The sequence below is a fragment of the Macrobrachium nipponense genome, chromosome 9 (genome assembly GCF_015104395.2).
Source record: "Macrobrachium nipponense isolate FS-2020 chromosome 9, ASM1510439v2, whole genome shotgun sequence".
NCBI classification, from domain to species: Eukaryota; Metazoa; Arthropoda; class Malacostraca; order Decapoda; family Palaemonidae; genus Macrobrachium; species Macrobrachium nipponense.
Window position 1 is genome coordinate 44,921,713 of NC_061110.1, and position 27,181 is coordinate 44,948,893.

The following is a 27,181-nucleotide window of genomic DNA, read 5'->3' on the forward strand; positions in this document are numbered from 1 at the left end:
CTAAATGTCTCGCTATCCAAAGAAAGCAGTAACTACTGAAGACAGTTCAGACTGAGAAACTTAATGAAGACAATCCACACCAACAGAGCTTCTAAATGTCTAGCTATCCAATGAAAGCAGAAACTGCTGAGGACAGTTCAAACTGAGAAACTTAATGATGACAACCCACATCAAGAAAGTTTCTAAATGTCTGGCTATTCCAAATACCTTCTCATAATAAGTTTGCCACAGAGCTGACATTTACAACATTAAGACTACCATGGAAATATTTAGCATTCCTGCTATGCTATTCAATTAGTATAGTATTATAGATTACCGTATATACTCGCATATTATGCGACTTTTGAAACCTAATTTTGAAGCTAATTTTAAAGGGGTCGCATCATACAAGCGGTATAAAATTAGCGTACCGTCTATGCTTTCCCAAATTGGCTAGTTACTACCGGAGGAAAACAGTAAATCTTTTAAAAAGTTATGCTTTACTTGTACTTCACTATATCCAATAACATTGTATGCATTCTCATATTACTATTGTATTTTAAAATACAAAAGAGCGATCATGCGCCATTTGTATTATTTTGGTTTATACGGCATGTTTATCTGTTCTAGACTAACCATCTATAATTTCCAAATCAGTTGATTAAGGCACAATACCGAAGGAATTTTTACTTTTTGTTTTACTCGGTAAAAGAAACATTTGTTACTTGAACTATTATTTTCATTTTAGGATATGCAGTTAAGTGAAAATTTATTAAAGTAAAAAAAATGCATAAAACTAATAAACTAAAATCCTCCAAAGTCGCTCTCCGTGTCCGTATCATCAAATACTGCTCTGAATTCTTCGCCATCAAGGCAGTCATATTCGTCATCTTCCAGATCTTTGATCATTTCATCTTCATATGGAAGGTATAGTCTTGTCACCGTGGCGAGCTCTCTGGCGTGGCTTTTAAAGATCTGCCCTTGTGCTAATTTTACAAAAACAACAACTGCTGTGTTTGACAGACCTTTGAATGTCTTTGAGACAAACCCCGAGGCTATAATTATAAGATTATAAGGGGTTTTCATTCCGAGGTACTTTAATCTCCTTCCTATTCGGCCCTGCTCTCTCTCTCTCTCTCTCTCTCTCTCTCTCTCTCTCTCTCTCTCTCTCTCTCTCTCTCTCTCAGCTGTCCGAACAAGAGCTTTTTTTATGGGACAACATAGGCCCACATTTCACATTTTCCATACCTAATTATTTTGTATATGATTGCCCTTTCTCGGCTGTGAAGTTGATGTTTATCCATGGCTGTGAGATGACCAGGAATAACTTGTAAGTCGGTGTCAAAGTCACTCCACACATCAGTCAGGCCGAAACTTTGCCATATCGCATTCAAGCAATATTCAGTCATTGTTTCCTATCTATTATTTTGTCACAGAGAGAGAGAGAGAGAGAGAGAGAGAGAGAGAGAGAGAGAGAGAGAGAGAGAGAGAGAGAGAGAGAGAGAGAGAGAGAGAGTCTGTATACGATTGTTTATTTTCTCACTCGTCAAACTTACTCTGTTATGCTTTATTTCATATTTCCTTGCTCACCAATTTATTCTATACCTATGATATTAAGAAATCAAGATATGTGAAGAAGGGAGAACTGCCTCCAGACTGTACAGTCAGTATGGATTTAAACGCACGTGGAACTGGTTGAAATATTCGCAACAGCACATTTTGTAAATACTATTGTTTGGCGTGCTAGGCTTACCCGATTCATTTGGGTGTGCGCTGCAGCTGCTGCTACTGCTACTCAAATAATTGCATTTTTCTTACTAGTCCCAAGAGTTGACCATGGAAAATAACCCTTAAACGCCGAAGCGGTAAAAATCAAAACCTCTCCCGAATGCCGGGGCCGGTTTGGAGTGAGCGCGGAAGCGGAAAAAATAATTTTTTCAAAAAATCGCAGCGCGCTTAGTTTTGAAGATTAAGAGTTCATTTTTGGCTCCTTTTTTTGTCATAGCCTGAAGTTTAGCATGCAACCATCAGAAATGATAAAAATTATCATTATCATATATAAATAATGCGATATATGATAGCGAAAATACGAAATTTCATATATAATTGTATTCAAATCGCGCTGTGCGCAAAACGGTTAAAGGTAACTAGTTACTTTTTTTTTTAATGTAAACTAAATTGCAATCTTTTTGGTATATAACACATTGTAAAACGATAAAAGCAACAAAGAGAAAATATTATCACAAAATGATGCATGAATTAGTAACGCGCAGACGTAAAAAAATATTTTTTTTTTTTAAATTCACCATAAATCTAATATTGTTATAGAGACTTCGAATTTATTTCAAAATGAAGATAAATGATGGAATATTATGATACTGTAAGAGTTTTAGCTTACAATTGCAGTTTTCGACCATTTCCGACAAGTTAAAAATGACCAAATGTCAAAATTTTTTTATAAATTTTTTTTATATGCAATTATTTCGGAAATTAGAAAAGCTACAACCTTCAAAAATTTTTTTTATCTTTTATTCTACGTGAAATTGCGCACATTTTCATATATAAAACTCTATGAAATGCCTAATATGAAATGGAGCAAATTTTCCGAGAATGCGATGTACGCAATTCAGAGATTTATGGAGGAGAATCCGTGCGCGGAGGGAAGGAAAGTTTTTTTCATAAATTCACCATAAATTGAAATATTGTGCTAGAGACTTCCAATTTGTTGCAAAATGAAGGTAATTGATTGAATATTACTAAAATATCAGTTTTAGCTTACAATTGCGTTTTTCGACCATTTCGGTAGAGTCAAAGTTGACCGAAGGTTGAAATTTTGGCACTTATCGTTATTTATATGGAAATATTTCAAAACTGATAAAAGCTACAATCATGACTATTTTTTTGTTGTATTCTAAATGAAATTGCGCACATTTTCATATCTAATACTTCATGTAACGGATAATTTTAAACTGTGCAAAAATTATGTCAAAGTGACGAAATAATTTTTGAGATGTGTCACTGATACTTTTTAGTGTGATAAAAAGAAATTCGCGCTTGCGCGCCTGCGTAACGATTGTAAACAAAACAACGCCTTGATCCGTGAACTCCCAGCATCCCCCAAGGCGCGTGATTCAAAAGTTTTCGGCTGGTAGGCCTATAAGTATTTTTCCGCGAATTTTTAAAAAAACATTTTTGAGTCGACGTATGGTACGTCCATTCGGCATACGGGGGACATTTTGACTCGACGTTTAATACGTCCATTCGGCGTTTAAGGGTTAAGAAGATTAACCAAAAATCCCAAGATAATAAGATAATTGACATATGCCAAGCCTTAGAGTCCTAAATATTTACTCTGTCTGTCTATCAGGAAAAGATACTGATAAATTGAATTGACGGTATCTTTTCTGAGAGAGAGAGAGAGAGAGAGAGGAGAGAGAGAGAGAGAGGATGACAACGAAAGATGAAGAGAGGAAAGAGAGATCTGAGAGAGAGAGAGAGAGAGAGAGAGAGAGAGAGAGAGAGTATATTTAACCAGTGGGCATTAGTACATATGCAGGCAGTGTGTTCATGCTTGTTAAAAATGTGCAGTACGGGTTATTCATATCTGGAAGAAAAAAAATATGAATTTTGTTGCTGTCAGTCGCATGGACTAAATTTACAAAGAGCAGGGAACCAAGGCCATCTAGGATGAACTCTCTCTCTCCCCTTTCAACTATACTGTAAGTGTTAACTTGAGTCTGAAACCAATAGGTATTAGCACACGCGCAACTGTATGTGTGTGTGTGTGTGTGTGTATGGGCATACTGTTAATAAATGTGCTGTACCTACAGGTAATAAATACCTACATCTTGGAAGATGAAACAAACAAACAAATTTTGTTGTTGTTAGTTGCCGGGGATATAAAGGGTGTGACCAGCAGACAGAAAGATTAACATTTTTCCAGAGATTAAAGAGCTGAATTTTGTTTTGAAGCTATGTCAACCGCGTTAGTAAATAGGTATCATCTTCTAAAGAAATTTTTGTTCTCTTCTTTTTGCAGAAGAATCTTCAAACCATTTTGCATTCAAAGTAATGAGAAGGAATCATTCTATTCTTCATGTAATCTGTAAAATACTTACACTAATAAAAACTAAAACTACGTATTGTATGCAAAACACACACATCATAGTTAGCTTCGCGTGTGTAAACGTTCATTCTAAGAAATTCACAGAGTAGTATAACTATCACATGATTGGCTGGTTGGTAGCCATGGAGATCTGTTATCCAATGACTGCCCTCTGCTTCTGTTCTATTTATAGACATATGCCGTGGATGGCACTAGGTTTGAACGTTACCATGTTCGTGATTTTCTGACTGCTGACGGCAAAAATTACTCAATAATTTTCTTTATATAATTATTTCTTTGTGAAAACAATAATATAATATGATCATTTTAACTTTAATGTATAGTGGTATGAAAAATACCAGTGTGTCGTAGCGATGCGTCATCAATATAGTGGTATGAAAATACCAAATGGTGTTGTAGCGATACGTAATCACGAAGTACAAATCCTTTTCCCGGACCATCCTCAAAATTTTACGACTCTTCAACTTCAAGATCGATATGGTGAAATATATTATATAGTCATACTTATTGTTAAAATTCACAAGTTGAACTGCAAAACATTATTATATTTTGATTGTCTTGTACATATATTTTTTGCGTTTTACGGAATGTTTGTTTTGAAAATAATAGCTATTAGTGAACATATGGTATTAATTGTCCCACTATTTTATTATAGGTGATCTTAATTATCTCACATTCATTTAACAGTATATTAATATTTATTTAAATAACCTGTAATTAATAAATATCAATAATGAAAAACATAAAGGGAAAAATGTTTTTGCTGCAGTAGTGATGTTTGTTTGATTATGCATCTGACCTCACATTTCCGAAATCTGAAAAATTCCAAAAACCGAAACATCGGAATGTGTGTGTACTGCATATTTTTTTTAAACACGCACACAATGTCTACACATTTACTGATACCCGTTGGTGAAAGACTCAAATTACAGTATTTATTCCTGAGAGAGAGAGAGAGAGAGAGGAGAGAGAGGCGAGAGAGAGAGAGAGAGAGAGAGGAGAGAGAGAGACGAGAGAGAGACAAGAGGAGACGAGAAGAGAGAGAGAGAGAGAGAGAGAGAGACTCCAAGGCGTGTTATTTTTACAATTATTTTATTTTATTTTATTTTATTATCTTGGGATTCTTTTTTAATCATGAGATTTTCTATTCAATTCTCGAGATTAGTAAGAAAATTACCGTAACTTGACTAGCAGCAGCACACATCTGAATGACTCGGCCACTAGCACGCTAAACCACCAACCTTATGAACTGACGCTCTCGGAAAAGGAACTCGCATGATACACGAGATACAGGACAAAACCACTGTTTATTGGTGAAAATTTGGGGGTCGCATGATATGCGAGATCGCACGTTACTCGAGTATATACGGTATGTGAAAATATCAAAGCAGACAAAAATAAACAGGTTAGGTAAAGTGAATTTAGCTGTACAGTAGGGCCTCATTAATCGTGGGGGATAGGGCCCAGAACCCCCCTTGATAAGTAAATACCAGTGTTATCCTGGTACCCCCCCGTAAAAATTGCTTTAAACTGCCTACTTTAATAATTAACCCACCCAAGACCACTATTTCAATGTTTATACCTGCCTACTTTAGTTCAAGCACCAAATGTCTTCAACTATCACCTTAAACTAAATTCAAGACAGTTTCAAAGTTATTCTTTCCTATCTTCAATTTCCCCTTCATCAGATCAGCAAACAAAAGTATAATTACCTAACAATTCCTTTCTATTTTCATGATTTGGCTGCTGCACCAACTAAAAGTACATAGTATATCTATTTCGTGAATGAACATATTTATGAAAAAAAAAACATGATTTACTATAATGATTACAGCACCCAACTATAATATTAATGTATAAATAGCAAAATACAGCAATAAAAATCTATTTTTGTCTTTTGTTTACGTTTAGAATCAGCTGATGGACGTTTATTACCGAAAGAATTATTTTGGAAAACAATTTAGTTGCTAAAAGAAACTAATTTATTAATGGAATTATTATTATTATTAACTTTGTACATAATAGTTTATGATATTATGATACAGTATTCATAGCTTGAGAGAAGCTTAGGACGAGAATAACTTGAATAGCTTGAGAGAGCAGCTTAGGACAAGAGTACTGTTGCCTATCTTAGCTCAAGAATAACATAATGAAATTTGTATTTTAAATATTTTTATGGTGATAAGAAATGAAACATGGATAGTGATAAGATATTCTCTTGTATACTGTTATAATATGTGATAATCATTGAGTCAACTATAAAAGTTGTATTGAAGCAGAGTTTTGTAAATCACAGAAAGAATAAAAATTGGCAATACATGCATCTAGAAATGTCGGGGACCATTTGTTCTTTTATTACGATAATAATAGATCAGTATTATAGTTTTTTCCTGTAAGTGATGTGAGAGAGAGAGAGAGAGAGATGAAGACGGAGAGGAGAGACAATCGAGAACAGGAACCGAGGGGAGAGAGAGAGAGAGAGAGCAGAGCAGAGAGACGACGAAGAGGAGAGGAGAGAGAGAATTTTGCTATTTACATTCATAGTATTTGAAAATTTGTGAATGAGTTTATCCTAAAAATGCATTTAGTCATGAAAAGAAGAAGAAAACAGTAATTAGTGAATCTTGCTCTATGATAAAATTCGCAATTTCGTTAATTTTCCGGAATATACGTAGTATTTGGGCTCCACAAAAAAAGTAAGCAAAGTGATTTATGACAGAGTTTAGAGGATACTTACGTAAAAATACATCGGTAGTTTGTAGAACGGTGACGTCACGGTGGTCATATGTATTTTTTCATGAATGACTATACATTTATGATAAAAAATAGTTACTGTACTGCTTAGAGTACCATACTGTAATATTAATGTAATCACATCAAAATAAAGTAATCATTGCATACTGTAAACTTGTAAAGTGTATTTTTGTCTTTTGAAAAATGCATTCCCCAAGGAATTATTCCTTGAAGAGGCTCTTTATTATGAAGATATGCCAATAATATATAAGATTTGCGTTTTATTATGAATAGTATATGACAATAATATACAAGGTAAAAATGGTTTTATTACGTTTATGCTTCATCGCCGATCGCAAACAACAATACGATAATCTATGACAATTATCGTTTGTATGACTGCAGTGTTCAGAGAAGTTGATTATGTTATACCAAAACAATAATGAAGTTCGAATTGAAAATTTATGTTTTCCTAAATATTATTACTACTGTAATTACACTACTACTATTAACATTTCTAAAAGGTTAAGAATGACAAAGGTGCTGTGAAGTGTAACTCAATGTTTACATTTCTGCTGGCCGCTCAACTACAAGTTGATGTCAATGATGTGGAATTATTCCATGAATAGGCTATATATTATGAAGATATGCCAATAATATATAGGGTGAGAATGGTTTTATTACATTTATTGTCAGTTAATATCATAATGTGAATCTGTTCATGCATTTGCTGGTTATCGGAACCGGACAAGGCTTAGCCTACCACGGACAAGCCCGCGATGCTGTGATTCATACCAGCGATATAGACTGAGAAGTGGTCCAAGGAAAAACCCGTGATTAACTGAATCCGTGATTGCTGATCCGCGACTAAGCGAGGCCCCACTGTATATATGAAATTCTGATATTTCTTCATACCAACATTATATATTGGATTATATAAAGGTCTCGTTTCTCTCAGAATATTTTGCAATGAAATTTATTTTATTCATAATTACTATTATATATATGTAGTAAACTTATCCTTTTTAATAATATATTTTGCCAAAAATGAGCTTTCTATTTTAATGCATACAGCTCAAATTTCAACTTTATATACTAAAATATTAAAAGTAATGCAAATTTAACAACAGAATTCCTTAACTTACCTTGAAATACCCATTAGTTGAAAACTTATGGTATATAAGAACTCCCTCATCTTCATATGTGCGAAATTCTAGCGATACATTTATTGAGCGTTGATCTTCAAAAGCAGGGTAACGCAAGTGAGCTTCTTTCTTCAAAAATGTTAGTGTTTCAGATGAGTCTCCATACTGTACCAAAAGGAGAACAATATTAAAAAAATGATCTTCTCTAATTAAAGAATTATCCAACCTTTTCAACCAACCATCTGTCATAAAATAAAAAAAGATTTTAATATGATTATAAATTTTAATTATGCTATGATAAATCTTTAAAAAGTAACGTGGTTTCCACGTAATATTCTGCTCAAAAAGTATCATACTGAAGCACTACTAAAATATGGTCTCTAAATTGACCTACAGCACAGTGCTTTGCTTATACTACACGCTTGAAGAATACTACTCTCTTTGACATATTAAGGGGGGAAAAAATTTATCATTTATAACTAAACATATAAGGTGCCTCAGTGTGTTTATGAAAAGGAAAAATAAAAAATTCCATATACACAGTCCGCGGCTTACGACGGTTGCAGCTTTTGACATTCCAAGTTTGCGACACTTTTCAATTATATTCATCAGAAATTATTTCCAGGTTTACAACACATGTTCTAGGGTTACAACGAAGATCCAACAGACGAAATAAGATTCCAAATAGGCAAAATACTGTACATACTTGAGTAATATTCAACAGCATGTAATGTTTAACCCCATTTTTACTGCATATATTAGGACTCTTCATTTTTACGGCATATATTAAGACTTTACTATATATCCCTTATAACATCGAGTTTTGATTCTGGTAATAAGCCTAGCCTATGTTAGCAGGTGCTACTGTAGCCTAGTCTAAGATTCTGACATCTAAAACTAAGAAGCTAAAAGCTTAGAATATGCCTATAAAATGTATATATAATCAGTATGTACTCATTTAAAATAATTATTAATTAACTATAATAAACGAAAGAAAAGAAAAGCTCTTGACCTGCTTTTTGTCTACTTGAGACTCGGAGGTCTGGAAAAACTAAGCCCTAATAATAATAATAACAAGTGCCGATAGATTGCCAAGCAACCACTTTTAACTAGCGCACACTACATTTTTATTCTCTCTCTTCAACCACTGAAACTACTGAACAGTATAATAACCATTAATTTCTATTCTTTAATCAATCTCTACCTAATGGAGATACCGACAGCTATAATGAAACATACAATGACATTATAACTGAAGAAGAATTCTATAATATGTTTGCTAGCTTCGATGAGAGCAGTCTTCGATTAATTTTCTATTTTATGATATTTAATTCATGTTTTTTTTTTCATTGAATGTATTGCATGACTAAGTTTTTCAATTTAAAGCATCATTTTACCAATAGAATAAAAAAATACACAATTCTTTGTGAATCGTATGTGAAGAGTTATCAGCTGACAAAATACAAATGGAGGCTACTTTGTTTACGTTCAGGAAATGAAGGTTGCACTTATCAAAAGCCTAGAACAGCCATAAATCAAAACAACATAAAAATAATCAAAGATTTTCAGATAAGTACAACAACATTTATATTTACTGTCGTAGTTATTATACGAAAATAAAAGTTTGTTGACTTCTGTGGAAAGAAATGCTACTTTGTTGACTTCGTTGACAGGAAATCCAGAGGATATGGTAGGCTTAGCCTAGTCCCTAAAGTTTGCACTTTTTCAATATAGAAACAACATAACAATAATCAATGATTCTCAAATAAGTAAAACATCATTTGTATCTGCTGTCTGATGTCAGGAAATCCAAAGCATAAGCTTAGCCTATACCACATGTAATGTTCAGTCCCAAAATTTTAGGCCATGAAATTGGTCTTTAAATATCAAACCTTACATGAGAAATTGGTCTTTAAATATCAAACCTTACAAGAGAAATTGGTCTTTAAATATCAAACCTTACAAGAGAAATTGGTCTATAAATATCAAACCTTACAAGAGAAATTGGTCTTTAAATATCAAACCTTACAAGAGTATATGTATACATTAAACAATATTTGTACATTTTTTTATGAAAAACACAATAAAATTGCAGTTAACATAGTGTTCAGTAGACACCCAAAACATTCAAATAAGGTTTTCTTAGGATTTTTGAAGATTTTCAACAATTTTCCGGCTTACGACACATCTCAAGAACGGAACACCCATCATAAATAGGGGACTGCCTGTATCTTTAAATCTATACTATTACTATAATGACAAAAGTAACATACCATTTATATTGAGTATTTCAACAAAGATCCAAATTTCAATAATGCTGTCAAAACATATATTTTAGACTTTATAAGCTTCCTTATCCACCAAGTCTGAATTTCATACACAGTTTTACTACTGAGAAGAATTCCATAATTATTATATGAACAGTAGTATAAATACTTTAACTAGCATGAACTGCTTAATGCTATTATGGGACAAAATAATGTGTAATATATAAATTTATGAACCATTGAAAACCATTAAACCAAAATTTTACTGGTTCCTATCACTCTTTAATTTTCATTTCTATTGGAAGAGAAGTAGATCATTCAAAATCTATAGTATCAGAAAACTACTAGCAGTCATTTCTAATGACTTCTGTTTCAGCACAAAAATGACATTTCTATGATAAAATAGTGTTCTGGGCTTGGCCGTGTCGCTCCGTGAAATAGTTTCCTTTAGCACTATTTCTAAGGTAAAATATTGTTATAATACCAGAGAACCGCTAAATTGGAAAGGCCAGAACATTCTGGTTCGCTCACCTTAATTAAAAGGTGTCGGTATGGTTTTGTCGGTACGGTTTCTGGGGCGAGTGAAACCACTACCATGGGTCCTTCTCCAATTAGCCTCTCCTACATCAAAAACCCCAAAAGAGAGGAGCCGACCTATGGCTCACTACCTGCTACCGTGTAGCTAGCGCCTGTGACGTCATTCCTTTGATAGCACTACTACGCTCCACACGCATTTTCTTTTGCTGTGTTGTGTTTCTCGCTTTTTTGGATATTTTATTTCACCATGGATCGTCAATCTGCTTCTGCATCCAAGATAAGTAGTACTGCTACTATGGTTGACACTATTTAGGGACTGCCTTTGGCTTTTTTAACAGAATTATTTCAGTTTTTGTGAGTCGACGTCCCATGCGGCTTCGGCCCCCGAGCCGCCATTGCAGCGTGCTCCTTTGTGTCTCCTCCTTTCGTGTCTCACGTGGTCTCCCATACCTAGTGAGCACGAATTATAGCAGTATTGTTATGTCATTATGTTTTTATTATTATTGGTGATGCTTTTTTGACAATCATGTCCTTACACGGGGGATTCTGCCGAGCACGTGTTCCTGTTTCGTATCCTTTCGGGACCCTACCGTTACAGTTTCATGCATGCATGTTCCTTTTGGTTAGGTTACCTCGTTAGGCCTTATGAGACTAAGCTAGTCTTTCTTTTGTCCTAGCCTACCCTGGCTTTCTGTCCTACCTTTATTCGTAGCGACACTAGGCCAGCTGCTCAGAGTTTCCAAGTCTTGACCACCCTAACCGGTTGGTCATACCTAGTCCCTCCAGGACGCCCCTCTTTCTCTTCATCTCATTTTATTCCCTTTCCCCCCGTGTTTAGTGTATATTTCATTTTATTTCATCTCATTGTTGTGAGTCGGCTGCGGTTGGCTTATAAGCCTTCCTTTCGCCTGGCCTTCTTCACCTCGTGGGTGCCCGCATCCAACCGTGAGGGGTCCAGGCGATCATGTAGTAGCCACCACGCTACCCCCCCCCCCCCCCAACAGCTCCCACCCAGGTGGGTTGATATCTCGCTCACGTTTTCGCTGACAACCGATCCGAGTTCACTCTTGGGGGTGGAGGGAGGCCCCCACGGTGTGCGGGTGGCGCTACTCAGCCGGTCTCATCCCAGAGTAGGGAAGGAGCTCGACTCTACCCAGCCTCGGCCGGCCACCAGGCTCGGGTGGGCTCGGCTCTCCTCGGCTCTCTGGGCTATACCCTCGCCTTTAGTCACTCCCTCCCCTCCGCTCTGGCAGAAATAGGATTGTGGCATAGCCAGATTCCTTGAGGGTGATGACTATGCGGAGGCGGGCTTACATTATTTCATTCTCCAGATTATAATATTTGTTGTGTTTATAGTTTTAGTTTTACTATTGAAGCCAATGTGCTTCTCCGGGAGCTACTCCTCCCTTTTAGTTTAAGTTCTTTGCGGAGCCACTGAGCTCCGCCGCCTCACCACGAACCCGGTCTCTCCCATCTCGCCCGGTACCTGCTTGGACTACTCCTCTCCGGCGTATGACAATAGTAGCTACCCCGATTCTGTAGTTGTCTGTTCTCCGGTAACGCCGGAAACACAGGCAACTACTTGCCTCTTGTTCTGCCGGATTCCCCAGCACGGTGCATGGCAAGAGACGGCCGAGTCGGGTACAACTCTACAACACTGGAACACTCCGGTGTTATATCAACCACGGACATTGTCCAGATGGTTAACAATGGTACTCATGTATCTCTCATTCCACTTACAGGCACCCTTCACGACCCCTGTGGGCACGACGTCTGCCGGACTCACGCCACCTGCGCAGTCCAACTAGATGGTTGTGGCATCATGAGAACTGTTTCACCTGCTACGATCTCGTGGAACGAGTCTCCTCTGGTGTAAGTGCCTCTCCGGCGTGTACATAAGTGAACAGGGTGGATCATTGTAATGTATATGTCAAACATATACCTTCTAAGTTAAGTTAAACTATTAAGAGATAAGTTTAAGTTTAACACTAACCTTCTCTCACAGGCAGCCCAGTCTGTTCGGGATGCTGCTCTTTCCACCCTCAAGGTATGGGTGGGCGGCTTCAGGCGGAATGTAGGTAAGGCGAAGCCATACGTCCTCTCTCAAGAGATGGCCACTTTGATCTTCCCCGGCAGGAAGAGCACATGCTATGTAGACCCCGAAGTAGCAGCTCCCATCATAGCATCTATTCAAGACGCAGTGGCTCAACACTCAGGGTGAGGCTTCGGCGCTGGAGGTCGCAGAAGAGGTCGCGGCACTCGATCTGGACGTCGAGCCCATGACAGTGGACGGCATGGGCAACGGTAAGGATGTTAATGAGGCAAGCCTTGTAGGGGCACGTCTAGACCTTCTTCTCCTTCCTCTTCTACTTCCTTCCAGGGGTTCTCCGGGGGATTTCCATCGTTTAGATCGAAATCCCTCTCGACGATCCCTAAAGTCAAAGGCAAGCGTGACTCTAAATTGCTGCCAAAGCCCCTTCCCAGAAAATCATACACTAGCCAAGTCCATAAAGCTCACCACCCCGGAGCGGACAAAACCAAACAGGGGTATCTCTCCAAGGGTTTGAAGACCAAGTCTTCCAAGGAGAGAACCCACTCTTCCACCTCTGATTCTGTGGCATCCACCTCTAAAGGTGCAATACCTAAGGTATTCAAGGAGAGGGAAGAGCCCCCCTCCTTCGACCAGGAAGCATTCGCATCCAATATGATGCAACAAATGGGGAACATGGTTGGGAACATGGTTGGGAACTTGGTCAATACCAAGTTCCAAGAAATCCTCGAAAGGCTGGTTACACAGGAGACCATAGTCGCAGGTCTCCAACAAGGCGCAGCGTCGGGGCTTCAACAACCCGGCCAAATAGCCCATGGCCAGGTTATGCCGGACTCCTCCACTCTCCCTTCCTTCCATCCAAGCAACCCACTGAGGGTGACTAATTATGCACCTTTCGTAAACGGAATGCTTACGATTGAGGGCTGCGGAACTCGAAGGATTGAGGACTTCGAGTTCTACCCACCAGGGTTGCAGGCCCCTTTCATAGGCTATGTCCGTCTTACGGAATCTGCTTTGATCATGGAGGACAAGGTCCCGAAAGAGACGGTCATCCTCTCTCGGGACCAAGCTCAGCAAGTTTGGATACGTAACATTGACGAATGGCAGTGTGTTAACACTAAAGTTACAGCTTTCAGGAGTCCATTCCCAATTTTTACTGTGGATGAGGACACCCCGATCCCGTTCACATCTAAAGTGGCAGAGCTCACTCTGCAAGCTGCAATGAGAGATGAGCCTATGCCACAGCTCCGGGAGACGGAATCAACATCTCTGCTACTTCCTGGAACAGATGACCTATGGGTAGACTTACCAGCAACCTTCTCAGTTGGCAAGCTTAAACCTGATTGTGCCATCTCTCTATTAAGTGAGAGGCTACCCAGGCTGTCTGATGGGCTCATCCAGACAGAATTCGACGCTAGGACACGGCTTGCGAGGTCCCTCAACTCGCTAGTCATGACAGAAACAGCAGCTCTTGTGTATTCGCAAGAACCGTTGTTCAAGATCATTGCTAAGTCGCAATTGCTGAGTATGCAATGTGACTTGTATGATTTTGTTGTGGCTAGGAGGAACTGTAGGAAGCACGTCCTAGCAAAATCCACGATCAGGCACGAACCCAACAAACTCCTGGCCTCTTCTATATGGGGTGCGGATCTTTTTCCAGCCTCAGCAGTCAACGAAGTGCAACATGAGGCTGCCATGTTGAACCAAAGCCTGCGGGTTCGGTGAGGATTAGTCTCCAAAAGGAAATCGGAGTCTTCCTCTTCGAATCCCAAAGCAAAGAAAAAGCCTAGGAAGTTCCAGCCCTTCCAGGCACCCCAGCAACAAGCTTTGGTTCAGGCAGTACCAGTCCCCCAACCCTCTACCTGTAAGAGCCAACCCCAACAGCAGTTTGTGCTGTTGACTCAGCCACAACAGCCGCAGGCATCCACTTCCTTTGCTGTTTCCCCGGCCTTTAACCCAACCTTTGAAAACCAGGCATTTCAGGCATTCAATAGATTCAGTAGGGGCGGCAGATCTAGGGGCGCCTTTCGTCAACGAGGCGGCGGAAGAGCTACCAGCCAAGGCAGAGGTGCAAGGGGAGGACGTGGAGGCCGTCCATCAGCAACCCAATGAGAACTCCCAGGTAGGAGGGAGGCTGTACCTCTTCCGTCATCGTTGGAGGTTCAGCAACTGGGCACAAAGTATTGTATCCAAAGGTCTGGGCTGGAGTTGGATCGAAGGTCCACCTCCACCCAACACCTTCTATCAGAAACCAACAGCGGAGTTGGTAGAGTATTCCCGCAATCTCCTTCAAAAAGGAGCAGTGTCAAGAGTCAAACATTTAAAATTTCAAGGTCGCTTGTTCAGCGTGCCAAAGAAAGACTCAAACAAAAGAATAGTAATCTTAGACTTGTCCCATCAAACTTATTCATTTTTTGCGACATGTTCAAGATGCTGACCATTTCACAGGTGTGGACCTTACTTTCCCGTGGGGTCGTCACCACCTCTATAGATCTTACCGACGCCTACTATCATGTCCCGATAGCAAGGCACTTCCGTCCGTTCCTAGGCTTCAAGTTAGGGAACCAAGCCTACTCCTTCAAGGTAATGCCCTTCGGGCTCAACATAGCCCCCAGGATATTTACAAAGCTGGCGGACACGGTAGTCCAGGAACTAAGGTCTCAGGGTATTATGGCAGTAGCCTATCTGGACGATTGGCTCGTGTGGGCCTCAAGCATCGAAGATTGCCGCAAGGCTACAGCCACGGTCATCCGTTTTCTCAAATATACCTAGGATTCAAGATAAACAGGGCACAGGGCAAAGTCCCGGCTAACACCGGCGTCCCATTTCCAGTGGCTGGGAATTCATTGGAACTTGGATTCGCATACTCTATCAATCCCGCCGTTGAAAAGGAAAGAAATAGCCAAGGCAACAAGACAATTTCTGAAATGCAAACAGACGTCCCGGAGAAACCAAGAAAGGATCTTAGGTTCTCTCCAATTTGCTTCAGTGACGGACGTCCTATTGAAAGCCAAACTGAAAGATATAAATCGGGTTTGGCGTTCAAAAGCGAACAAAAGATTCCAGGACAGGTTAGCCCCGATTTCGGCGATCTTACGGAAACGTCTCCGCCCCTGGGCGGAGGTCAAGAATTTGTCAAAGACAATTCCACTACAATTCCCTCCACCAGCCTTAGTGATCCACACAGATGCGTCACTAACAGGTTGGGGAGGATACTCACAGTACAAGAAGGTACAAGGTACTTGGTCCCTTCAATTCCGCCAGCTTCATATAAATGTCCTGGAAGCCATGGCGGTGTCCCTCACCCTGAAGAAGCTTCGCCCAGCCAAGAAATCTCATATCAAGCTGGTGCTCGACAATGCAGTGGTAGTACACTGCATCAACAGGGGAGGTTCAAAATCAAGCCACGTGAACCATGTCGTGATAGCCATCTTTTCACTAGCGGGCAAGAACAAGGGGCACCTATCAGCTACTCACCTTGCCGGAATACAGAACGGGGTGGCCGACGCGCTCTCACGTTCAGTCCCACTGGAGTTCGAATGGTCTCTGGACAAGAAGTCATTCAGTTGAGTATGTCAGCTAGTACCGGGGCTTCAGGTGGATCTTTTTGCCACGGAATCGAACCACAAACTCCCTTGTTATGTGGCCCCCAACCTGGACCCTCTGGCTTACGCCACAGACGTGTTGGCTATAGATTGGAATCAATGGAACAAGGTTTACCTCTTTCCTCCAGTGAATCTTCTCATGAAGGTTCTGCACAAGCTGAGGACATTCAAGGGTCAGGTGGCTCTGATAGCCCCCAATTGGCCCAAGAGCAATTGGTTCCCCCTTCTCCTGGAGTTGGGTCTCCGCCCTCAACGGATTCCCAACCCCAAGCTGTCACAGCTAGTACAAACGAGGACTGTTCGCTTCTCAGGACTTCAGAAAGCCCTAACTTTATGGACTTCATGAAGTTTGCAGCTCAGAGGGATACGGATATCGACCCTCAGAACATCATGTTCTTGGAATCAGATAAATGTGAATCAACCCTTCGTCAATACGATTCAGCAGTTAAAAAACTGGCTGGGTTCCTGAACAAATCTAATGTACGTACCATGACCACAAATATGGCAATCTCCTTTTTCAGGTCATTATTTGAACAAGGTTTGGCAACTAGTACAATCACTACTACCAAATCAGCCCTGAAAAAGATTTTCCAATTCGGATTCAAGATTGATCTAACGGAATCGTATTTTACTTCCATCTCCAGAGTTTGCACCAGGCTCAGACCTACTGAAAGGCCCAAGTCAGTGTCATGGTTCTTAAATGATGTCCTCAGATACTAACAACACCTTGTGTGATTATCAGTCCCTATTGAGGAAAACTCTATTCCTCATAAGCTTAGCATCAGGTGCTAGAATTTCAGAACTGTCAGCTTTATCTAGAGACCCAGGTCATATAGAATTTCTCCCTTCAGGGGAAGTGTTACTTTCTCCAGATCGGCTGTTTCTTGCCAAAAATGAGGACCCATTAGATAGGTGGGCTCCGTGGAAAATCGTTCCGCTTCCACAGGACCCATCCCTTTGCCCGGTAACTTCATTGAAAGCTTACTTAAATAGGACAACTCTGAAATCTTCTGGGTCTCTATTCATTAGGGAAAAAGGTGGCACCATTTCCCTAAAAGGTATTAGGCAACAAATCTTATATTTTATCAAAAAAGCCAACCCGCAGTCCTTTCCACGGGTACATGATATTAGAGCTATAGCTACCTCAATAAACTTTTTCCAGCATATAAATTTTGAAGATCTGAAGAAGTACACTGGCTGGAAATCTCCGACAGTATTTAAACGCCATTACCTTAAGTCCTTGGAATCCCTTAAGTACCCAGCGGTAGCGGCGGGAAACACAGTTTCCCCCGGTACCAGCGGTGATAGTAGTCAGTAGTTCAGCTTATGCCTCTCCTTTGCCTTCTCCTTCCTACCGGCCTCATTAGCATTCTTGCCTTAAGTCCCAGTTACGTCACTGTCGTACTGGTCGTCAGTCGTACTGATCCTTGGATGTAACATATTGTACATAATGTCTAGTTCATAAGGACCTTATATCTCAAATGTTTGTTTGCTATGATCATTAATGTTGTTTGATAGTTTTAAGGTTACTTAATCTTTATGTTACTGGTTTGTAACTTGATCTAGATTATAATGAACTAACCTTCATTGTTTTTCATTGGAATCCTTTTGGAAAGTAATTTGTGTTCTTCCTTTTACCAAGCTTAGTATTTTCTCTGGTACTATTTCACGGAGCGACACGGCCAAGCCCAGAAAAGGGATTTTGACGTAGGAAAATCTATTTCTGGGTGAAATCCCACCCTTGTCTTTCCCCCCCAACTGTGCACCAAGCTTGGGTGCTATCTGCAGGTATGACGTCACAGGCGCTAGCTACACGGTAGCAGGTAGTGAGCCATAGGTCGGCTCCTCTCTTTTGGGGTTTTTGATGTAGGAGAGGCTAATTGGAGAAGGACCCATGGTAGTGGTTTCCCTCGCCCCAGAAACCATACCGACACCTTTTAATTAAGGTGAGCGAGCCAGAATGTTCTGGCCTTTCCAATTAAGCGGTTCTCTGGTATTATAACAATATTTTACCTTAGAAATAGTGCTAAAGTAACCTATTTCACCGGGCGACACGGGCACTTCGCCCAGAAATAGATTTTTCCTACGTCAAAATCCCTTTTTCAGGTCATTATTTGAACAAGGTTTGGCAACTAGTACAATCACTACTACCAAATCAGCCCTGAAAAAGATTTTCCAATTCGGATTCAAGATTGATCTAACGGAATCATATTTTACTTCCATCCCCAGAGCTTGCGCCAGGCTCTGACCTACTGAAAGGCCCAAGTCAGTGTCATGGTTCTTAAATGATGTCCTCAGATACTAACAACACCTTATGTGATTATCAGTCCCTATTGAGGAAAACTCTATTCCTCATAAGCTTAGCATCAGGTGCTAGAATTTCAGAACTGTCAGCTTTATCTAGAGACCCAGGTCATATAGAATTTCTCCCTTCAGGGGAAGTGTTACTTTCTCCAGATCGGCTGTTTCTTGCCAAAAATGGGAACCCATTAGATAGGTGGGCTCCGTGGAAAATCGTTCCGCTTCCACAGGACCCATCCCTTTGCCCGGTAACTTCATTGAAAGCTTACTTAAATAGGACAACTCTGAAATCTTCTGGGTCTCTATTCATTAGGGAAAAAGGTGGCACCATTTCCCTAAAAGGTATTAGGCAACAAATCCTATATTTTATCAAAAAAGCCAACCCGCAGTCCTTTCCACGGGTACATGATATTAAGAGCTATAGCTACCTCAATAAACTTTTTCCAGCATATGAATTTTGAAGATCTGAAGAAGTACACTGGCTGGAAATCTCCGACAGTATTTAAACGCCATTACCTTAAGTCCTTGGAATCCCTTAAGTACACAGCGGTAGCAGCAGGAAACACAGTTTCCCCCGGTACCAGCGGTGATAGTAGTCAGTAGTTCAGCTTATGCCTCTCCTTTGCCTTCTCCTTCCTACCGGCCTCATTAACATTCTTGCCTTAAGTCCCAGTTACGTCACTGTTGTACTGGTCGTCACTGTCGTACTGGTCCTTAGATGTAACATATCGTACATAATGTCTAGTTCATAAGGACCTTATATCTCAAATGTTTGTTTGCTATGATCATTAATGTTGTTTGATAGTTTTAAGGTTACTTAATCTTTATGTTACTGGTTTGTAACTTGATCTAGATTATAATGAACTAACCTTCATTGTTTTTCATTGGAATCCTTTTGGAAAGTAATTTGTGTTCTTCCTTTTTCCAAGCTTGGTATTTTCTCTGGTACTATTTCACGGAGCGACACGGCCAAGCCCAGAAAAGGGATTTTGACGTAGGAAAATCTATTTCTGGGTGATATCCCACCCTTGTCTTTCCCCCCCAACTGTGCACCAAGCTTGGGTGCTATCTGCAGGTATGACGTCACAGGCGCTAGCTACACGGTAGCAGGTAGTGAGCCATAGGTCGGCTCCTCTCTTTTGGGGTTTTTGATGTAGGAGAGGCTAATTGGAGAAGGACCCATGGTAGTGGTTTCCCTCGCCCCAGAAACCATACCGACACCTTTTAATTAAGGTGAGCGAGCCAGAATGTTCTGGCCTTCCCAATTTAGCGGTTCTCTGGTATTATAACAATATTTTACCTTAGAAATAGTGCTAAAGGAACCTATTTCACTGGGCGACACGGGCCCTTCGCCCAGAAATAGATTTTTCCTACGTCAAAAATCCCTTTTATGTATACTTACCAAGTACTAATTATATAGCTACAGTCTCAACTCACACAGCCGCCTAAATTCAAATATTCATGGGGAACTCTTGAAAGTTTAGTGCAGGTGACCAGTCCCGTCCACTAACAGGAATACAAGGAACGACTCAGCACTCAGCAACCAACTTCATTGTTTATGCCTTATGTCCAGGAGTGAAAACCTCAATTGAAAATCCTCCGGACAGTCTAGAGCCTGTCTGGGCAAAAGCTGGCCACCCTTGGTGGATCAGTTGAAGCGAGGATGTCTAGCAGCCACAATTGGGAGAGGATCTTTGAGAATCCACCAACAACCAAGCAGGTTCAGGCACCATTAATATGGGTCAGAATGGGGCTAAGAGGATCATCATAACTTTGCATTGAGCCTGGAACTTGTTTGTTCCCTCTTTGACCACAAAGAAGGGCGTAAGGTGATGGACGGATCTATAGCATGGTGTCCGATGCACCTGATATAGGGTTAGGATTAGAGAACAAAAGCAAGGAAGACGAAGGTTCCTTGGGTGACAAAAGTTCAAAATCTTCCTGCCTCATAGATTCCATAGATCCCAACAAATCAAGGGATCGAATATCCATTCGGTGGGAAGGGGACACTTCTGATGGCTCAGAATATCCACAAGAACTTCAGTTCCCTGAATAAATTGAGTGACTGGGAGGCCTGAAGATCTGTCGACATAAGATGACTTCTTGCTGTTGGGATGAGCCTCCTCGCTTATGTAAACAAGTTAGAACTGTGGTCTAGTCTAAATGGAGTACCACAGACTAGGTGGTAACTTGGCTAGAGAAGTAATGAAGTCCTAATTGAATCACTTTTAGCTTCCAGATATAGATGTGAGTGATCCATTCTTCCAGAGATCATGTCCCGGAAATTTTCCAGTTCCTCGAGTGGGCTCCCTCATCTAGATAAAGGAGTGAGAAGCAGTCTAAAACTCGTGTCATGATGAGATACTTCCCTTCAGAAAGTTTAAGTTCGGACAGTCACCACCGTAGGTCCGACTGAAAACGGTCTTGGGGAAAAACAGCGGAGTCCGGCTATGATTCCCTGTCCCTGGTCTTTTGGGAAAAGATGATGTTTATGAATAGAAAAGGAGACAAAAGTAAGCGGAATGAAGACACGAGAGAAGACTAATGCCATAGAGGCCCAAGCCTAAATTCCTGAACTGAAAAACCGTCTCGTAAGACAGGTCCGAGATACTTTACGGAGTCTGTATGTGGACATGGAAGGAAGTATCCTACATATCCAAAAACTCCATCCAATCACCCAGGAGAATGGACAACAGGACTGTTCACTTTGTATTCGTAAGCAACCAAGCGAACTTGCAGAACATTGTGCACTCACAGAAAACTAAGCGGACTAGGTGCCAACACTGCCAATAGTTGACAGCTTCAGACACATGGCCATCAGGGTGGGATAGACTTCTCATTTTTGATAACACCTTATATGGGTTCAATGACACCTTATACAGACTGAAAACATGGGGAACTGTATGTGGCAAAAACCAATATCTAAAACGCCTTATGAGGACTTGGAAAGTCCATAAGGAACACAAAAACCTGGACATGGGATTGTAGTGGGCTTGCACAAAACCAGTTGTGATGACTTCTGCAGTCCAACACAATGTTCTAAAAGACAAAGTTCAAGAAAGGGAATTAGGCATTCTGCAGCGGGAGCCTAGTATGGCTAGATAGTGCCAAGTGCTTTGGAATAGGTGTCAGGCACTCAGGAATTGGTGCCAGAAGCTCTGAAGTTGATTTTTGGCACTTAAGAAAGGGCACCGTTAGTGAGAGAGTTCATGGCATTTTCGCTTTTGCTCCATTGGAGCCCAGTTAAGGTCTTCCAATAAAAGAACACTCAGAAGGGAATATATCATCTTTTCAAAGGAAATCGGACCAAGGAAGCTATATATGGAACTACAGCGAAACCTGTAGGAAGGCGGTGAGCTGAAGGTAGCCATTATCTATGTGTTTTTCAGAGATTGTGAGAAACCAAAAAACACATCACAGTAGTACTTAAAATCAGCAGTGGAAACTTCGGAAATGGAAAAAACCCTCATAAACAATTGTCTAATTCATTAACATCTTGGTGGATAACAAAGTCCCCAGACAACTCATATACTAATGTCCCAAATAAACAGACAAAGTGGGTTAGAAGTTATCAGACAGTCTGAAAGTAGCTGTGATTCTCTTGGTAGACAGCTTAAGAGCTGAAAGTGGCTGTCTTTCCCAGTAGAAAAAGAGCACCAAAGTTCCCTTTTTGCAATCCCAAAAAAAGGGAGTGGAAATCACAAAAAACTATCTCAACCATCATTATCCACACAGGACACACATAAGAAATCACCGAAGCAATGTCTCTCAGTAACACTTGATAGTCTCCTATCTTCTTAGCCCCTGCTCCTGTTGTAATCAAGAAACACCCTTACTTCAAAAATCTTGACCAGAACTTCAGACAGAGGGACTAATTCTATCTAAGCACCAGAGGGGGAAAAATAAAAAAAAAAAGACACTTGTCTTGCTCCCCTAATAACTAACGTCAGATTCCCAACTCCCTGTTACTACTTGGAGGCAAAGAAAAAAATGCCAGAGGTGGGAGCTTTCTTCAAGAAACTCACCAAGTTGTACATAAATGTCCCTGTCTGCAAGGGACAGGACTTTAAAACATTAATTGACACTAAAAAGGGGGCAATTTTGGCTCGTCTGGAACACTAGGCAAAGATAGAACAAGCTGAAGAGAGACAAAAATGCCTGTGAACAGTTGTATGGCACTCAAAAGCAGGAGTCCGATACCAAAGAGTGGGCAACCGGTGATCAGACTAGCATCGGCTACTTGAAGACCAGAGCTAGACATTCAAATAGAAATTAGCCCCCAAAAAAGAACAACCTCGGTTGTCGTACATAATTTGTTCCAGAATATCTCATGAATTTTGAAACATGCAAAATCTGATACAATAACTCTCATATAGAAAAATGTAAATCCTACATTCCAGATCCACAAGGATATCTTCAAAAAAATACTTTATAAAGAGAATAAAGAGTTTTACATACAGAAAACATTGAGAAATAAATATAAATGACTAATGGAATAGATAAATAAAAATTAAAAATCACTCTTATCTTTATGGAAGACTCTTGTTTAGTGTATGGAAGACAAGAGGATTGGAGAGGGAGGAGGAGAGGTTAGTGTTTGGAAGGGGAATTGCCCTCCAGAAAGTGAAGTACTTCAGGTATCATGGACCTGTCTGGGGTTACTTTTTCTCTTCATTTTTTACAGGCACTATCTGGGATTAGTTCCCCTCTTTGTTTTTTACTGGCACTAGGACCAGCTTGAGAGTCACTGGACCCCTGTCACACAACAAAACTGTCCATTCTGGTGTCTCTTTAAAATCAGCCTTAAGTGAAACAAGGCATTGTTATTAAATATGTTGGAGAAACGGATTACATCATCTTTGTTGGGATGATAATTCTCCACATTTTTTACATCACTCCACTTTCCAAAATACAGTGGTACCTCGAGATACGAAATTAATCCGTTCCAAGGCGGCCTTCGTATCATGAGCTTTTCGTATCTTAGACCGCATTTTACATGTAAAATGGCTAATCCGTTCCAAGCCCTCCAAAAACACCCCAGTGTATTTCATAATAAAGCTAAATTGACCTATAAAAAATGAAATACTACAACAATTTGGACCATTCAATACTTAACTTAATACGTACTGCTAATATCTGTAAATAAAGTGTATTAGTGTACACGGTATACAAGAAATACTGTACGTACATACGTACGTATGTAGTAAAATGTGGAACCTTACCTTTCGAGTGAGGCTATCTCCGAAAGTGGCGACAGAGGAGGAGGAAAAACGGCAGATACGTACGTGCACTTAACTTTACGAAACACAAAAAAATGTAAGGAAAACATACATAAACTAAACTTTACGAAACACATTAACAAAACTGTAACACTTAACTTTAAAAAAACTAAAAAAAAATTTTCTTTTTTGATTTTTACATTTTTTTTTACTTTTTTATACTTTGTTTGTTCTTTTGTTTTTTTTTTCAACTTCTTCCACTTTCAACTTTCTGTTTTTTAGTATCACTTTGTTCTTTTGTTTTTTTTTTCAACTTCTTCACCACTTTCAACTTTCTGTTTTTTAGTATCACTTGGTTCTTCCTTTTTGCTTACTACTGCTACTAAAGGACTCTTTAAAAAATAACTATCCAAGGAGGATTGCTTCTGCCGACTTTTGACAATGTTCCTGAAACGACTCGGGCAAACATCATCAAACTGCGCAAGCATACGACCTGTGTAAGCCTTTTCGGGGTGTGTCTTTTCTACGAATGATTGCACCTTATGAAAAGCAGCTACAGCATCCTTAATTTCTGCCGTTGTCATAGGGTCATCCTCCTCCAGACAAGAAGAAGCCTTTCCATTTCATCGTGCACGTGGGTCCTCTTGCTGGACAAAATAGTGACACCCTTGGAAGGTGTAGCTGCTTTGATGGATGGTGCCTATTGTTGATGGATTTCGGCCGTATTCCTTGGCGATCACACTCAATCACGTACCAGCTTCATACTTCTTGATAATCTCCATCTTCGTCTCCAAAGAGAGCATCCTCTTCTTTCCGTGAATTTCAAGTTTCTTGGGACCCATGACTACGTATATACTGTACGTAATTATGTTATGTAGTACATATACATATGTAGTAAAGTTCTCACACAACACGATAAAGTATACTACAACGAAATCACTAACGAATTTACGTTAATAAACAAAATCGTTAGAACGAACGAATACCGCGTGCGTACGATACAGATGATGCCGTGCAGTGGCCAATGAAGCACACCGCTAAGGGATGCTGACCAATAGGAGAGAAGGATCTCATGGCGGTGACTAGCATCAGAAACCAATGGGAGAGCGGGAGGATGGTGGTGAGTCTACTCAGTTGGCGACGCGCGAGTTTCAAAATTGTTATCGGTGGTCCGGGCGAATCTCGGACTTTACAGCAACAAACTTTCGTATGTAGAGCCGTAAAATTTTTCATATTTGCTTTCGTATCTCGAGTTTTTCGTAAATTGAGCCTTTCGTATCTTGAGGTACCACTGTATGTAAATTCACTTACAGCAGCACTTCTTGTAGGCATTTTCTTACCGAGATCAAAATGCAACATCCTTGCCTTTTTACAAATTATCGCCTCCAACACTTTGCTACAAATCCTTTCTTAAATTCTTTGGTGTTTCTCGCCTTTTTTACAGAAGGGCTGGCACTTGGAACCTTCTTTGGTCTGGGAAGTGGAGGAGAGTCAGTAAGTTGAAAAAGACAGTCAGATTCACATGTAGCCAGTGTTTTTTGGTGTTTTCGTGGTTGATATTGGTAGTGTAAAGTTGTTGTGCGTGTGTCTGTCTGGTTGTGGTGAAGACAAGAGGTTGGTTGTGCATTTTGTGTCTGTGAGTTGGTGGTTGGGGACAGTTGTTGTATGACTGTAGTTCTCAGTTAGTTGTTTTGTGTTGTGATTCTCGGCGGTGGTTGTGTCTCGACTAGCCTAGCCTATATCCAGTGGACAGCACAGCGTAGGCTATAATAGCCCTGAAGTAGTCATTGATGGTGAGTATGAAAGTGTGAAGTTGTCTGTAGTTTTCGGTAAGCCAATTGTCCTGCATGTAATTAGTAATGTAAAGGGGACAGTGTGGCTGTGGGAAAATTTGTCAGCTGGTACAATTAAGTACCATATATACTCGCATATCATGTGACTTTTGAAGCCCTAATTTTGGAGCTAATTTTAAGGGGTCGCATCTTACACGAGATATAAAATTCGAGTATGTAATAATCATATTAGTATCATACGATAAAATACAAACTTAATAGATATGTATCTTTTCCATGGATATCTTAAAGTTTTGTTTTACTTCACTGCATCCAATAATATTATATGTATTTTCATATTGTTTTGCCGTGTTGAACTCAAATCAGAGCGACTTTCTTGCCTCTAGTTAGCGCAAATGAATCTCAAGATACTCTACTTATTTGAGACAAGGTTATTTTACGTTATACAAAGTGTTTTAAAGTGGAAATATCACTTGAAAACTTATCATTTCTGAACAAAATTTAGTTATTTTTTGGTTAGTAGATGGCGCTGAGAGCATGTTCATTGCGTAAACAAAAATCAACATTCCGTTCGATATTTTCACTTTATTGCATCAGAATACTACGAGCTTTATGTATTTATCTTTCATTGAAGTGAACGTAGTAAAATGTGTTCTTTTCATGCCCAATAGTTTTGATTAAAATAAGTTTCTCTCAAATTTGGTTTACGGTCGAGTTTGATAGTACTATACCGAAGTTTGTGAAAGTTTCATCAACGCTGCCGATGCACGATAATAGTCGTTAGCGTATCAACATTCTTTCCTAAACTTCAGCTAAAACTTACAGATTAAACTTAGCAGTATATGCCCTTGCCGATTTCTTAACCATAGCGAGTAAGGCTATAATACTATTATCGTGCATCGGCAACAAGGATATAACTCCAGTAAACTTATGTCATCAAACACAACCGTAGATAAAATTGAGCGAAAATGATTTTAATCATAACTTCAGCTCTTGAAAGAACACATTTTACTGTTGTTTTCACGTCAATAAAAGATGAGTAAAGTAACAGTAAAGTTCGTACTACGATGAAATGAAGAGAAAATAGCAAACGGAATCACGTAATATTATTACACAAACATGCCCACAACGCAATCTGTTAACGAAAAAAAATACTTGAAGTTCACGAACCTAATAAATTCATATTTCGACTTAAAAAACGCGTCGTATACTATTGTCTCATATAAGTAGAGTATCTAGATATTTTACGCTAACTAGAAGAAAGGCAATTCGCTCCGAAGTGAGTTAAATACGGAGAAATAAACTCATAATCACCATCAGCTGATTTCCAAACAAAACACTGACCGCTTTGTTAGTATTTTGTGATACAATAATATGAGAATACATACAATATTATTGGATACTGTAATGTATTCCAAACAAAACA

The 27,181-nt window shown here is 39.8% G+C and overlaps 1 protein-coding gene across 3 annotated transcripts in view; it reads right to left on the bottom strand.

Moving 5' to 3' along the window:
- LOC135218416 (neurexin-4-like) overlaps positions 1 to 27,181 on the bottom strand; it is a 516,193-nt gene that overhangs the window by 331,949 nt on the left and 157,063 nt on the right. For all 3 annotated transcript variants that reach the window (XM_064254722.1, XM_064254720.1, XM_064254721.1), the window contains one exon: positions 7,984 to 8,148. In XM_064254722.1, coding sequence (XP_064110792.1) covers positions 7,984 to 8,148 — 165 coding nt within the window. The remainder of the gene's footprint in view (positions 1 to 7,983; positions 8,149 to 27,181) is intronic.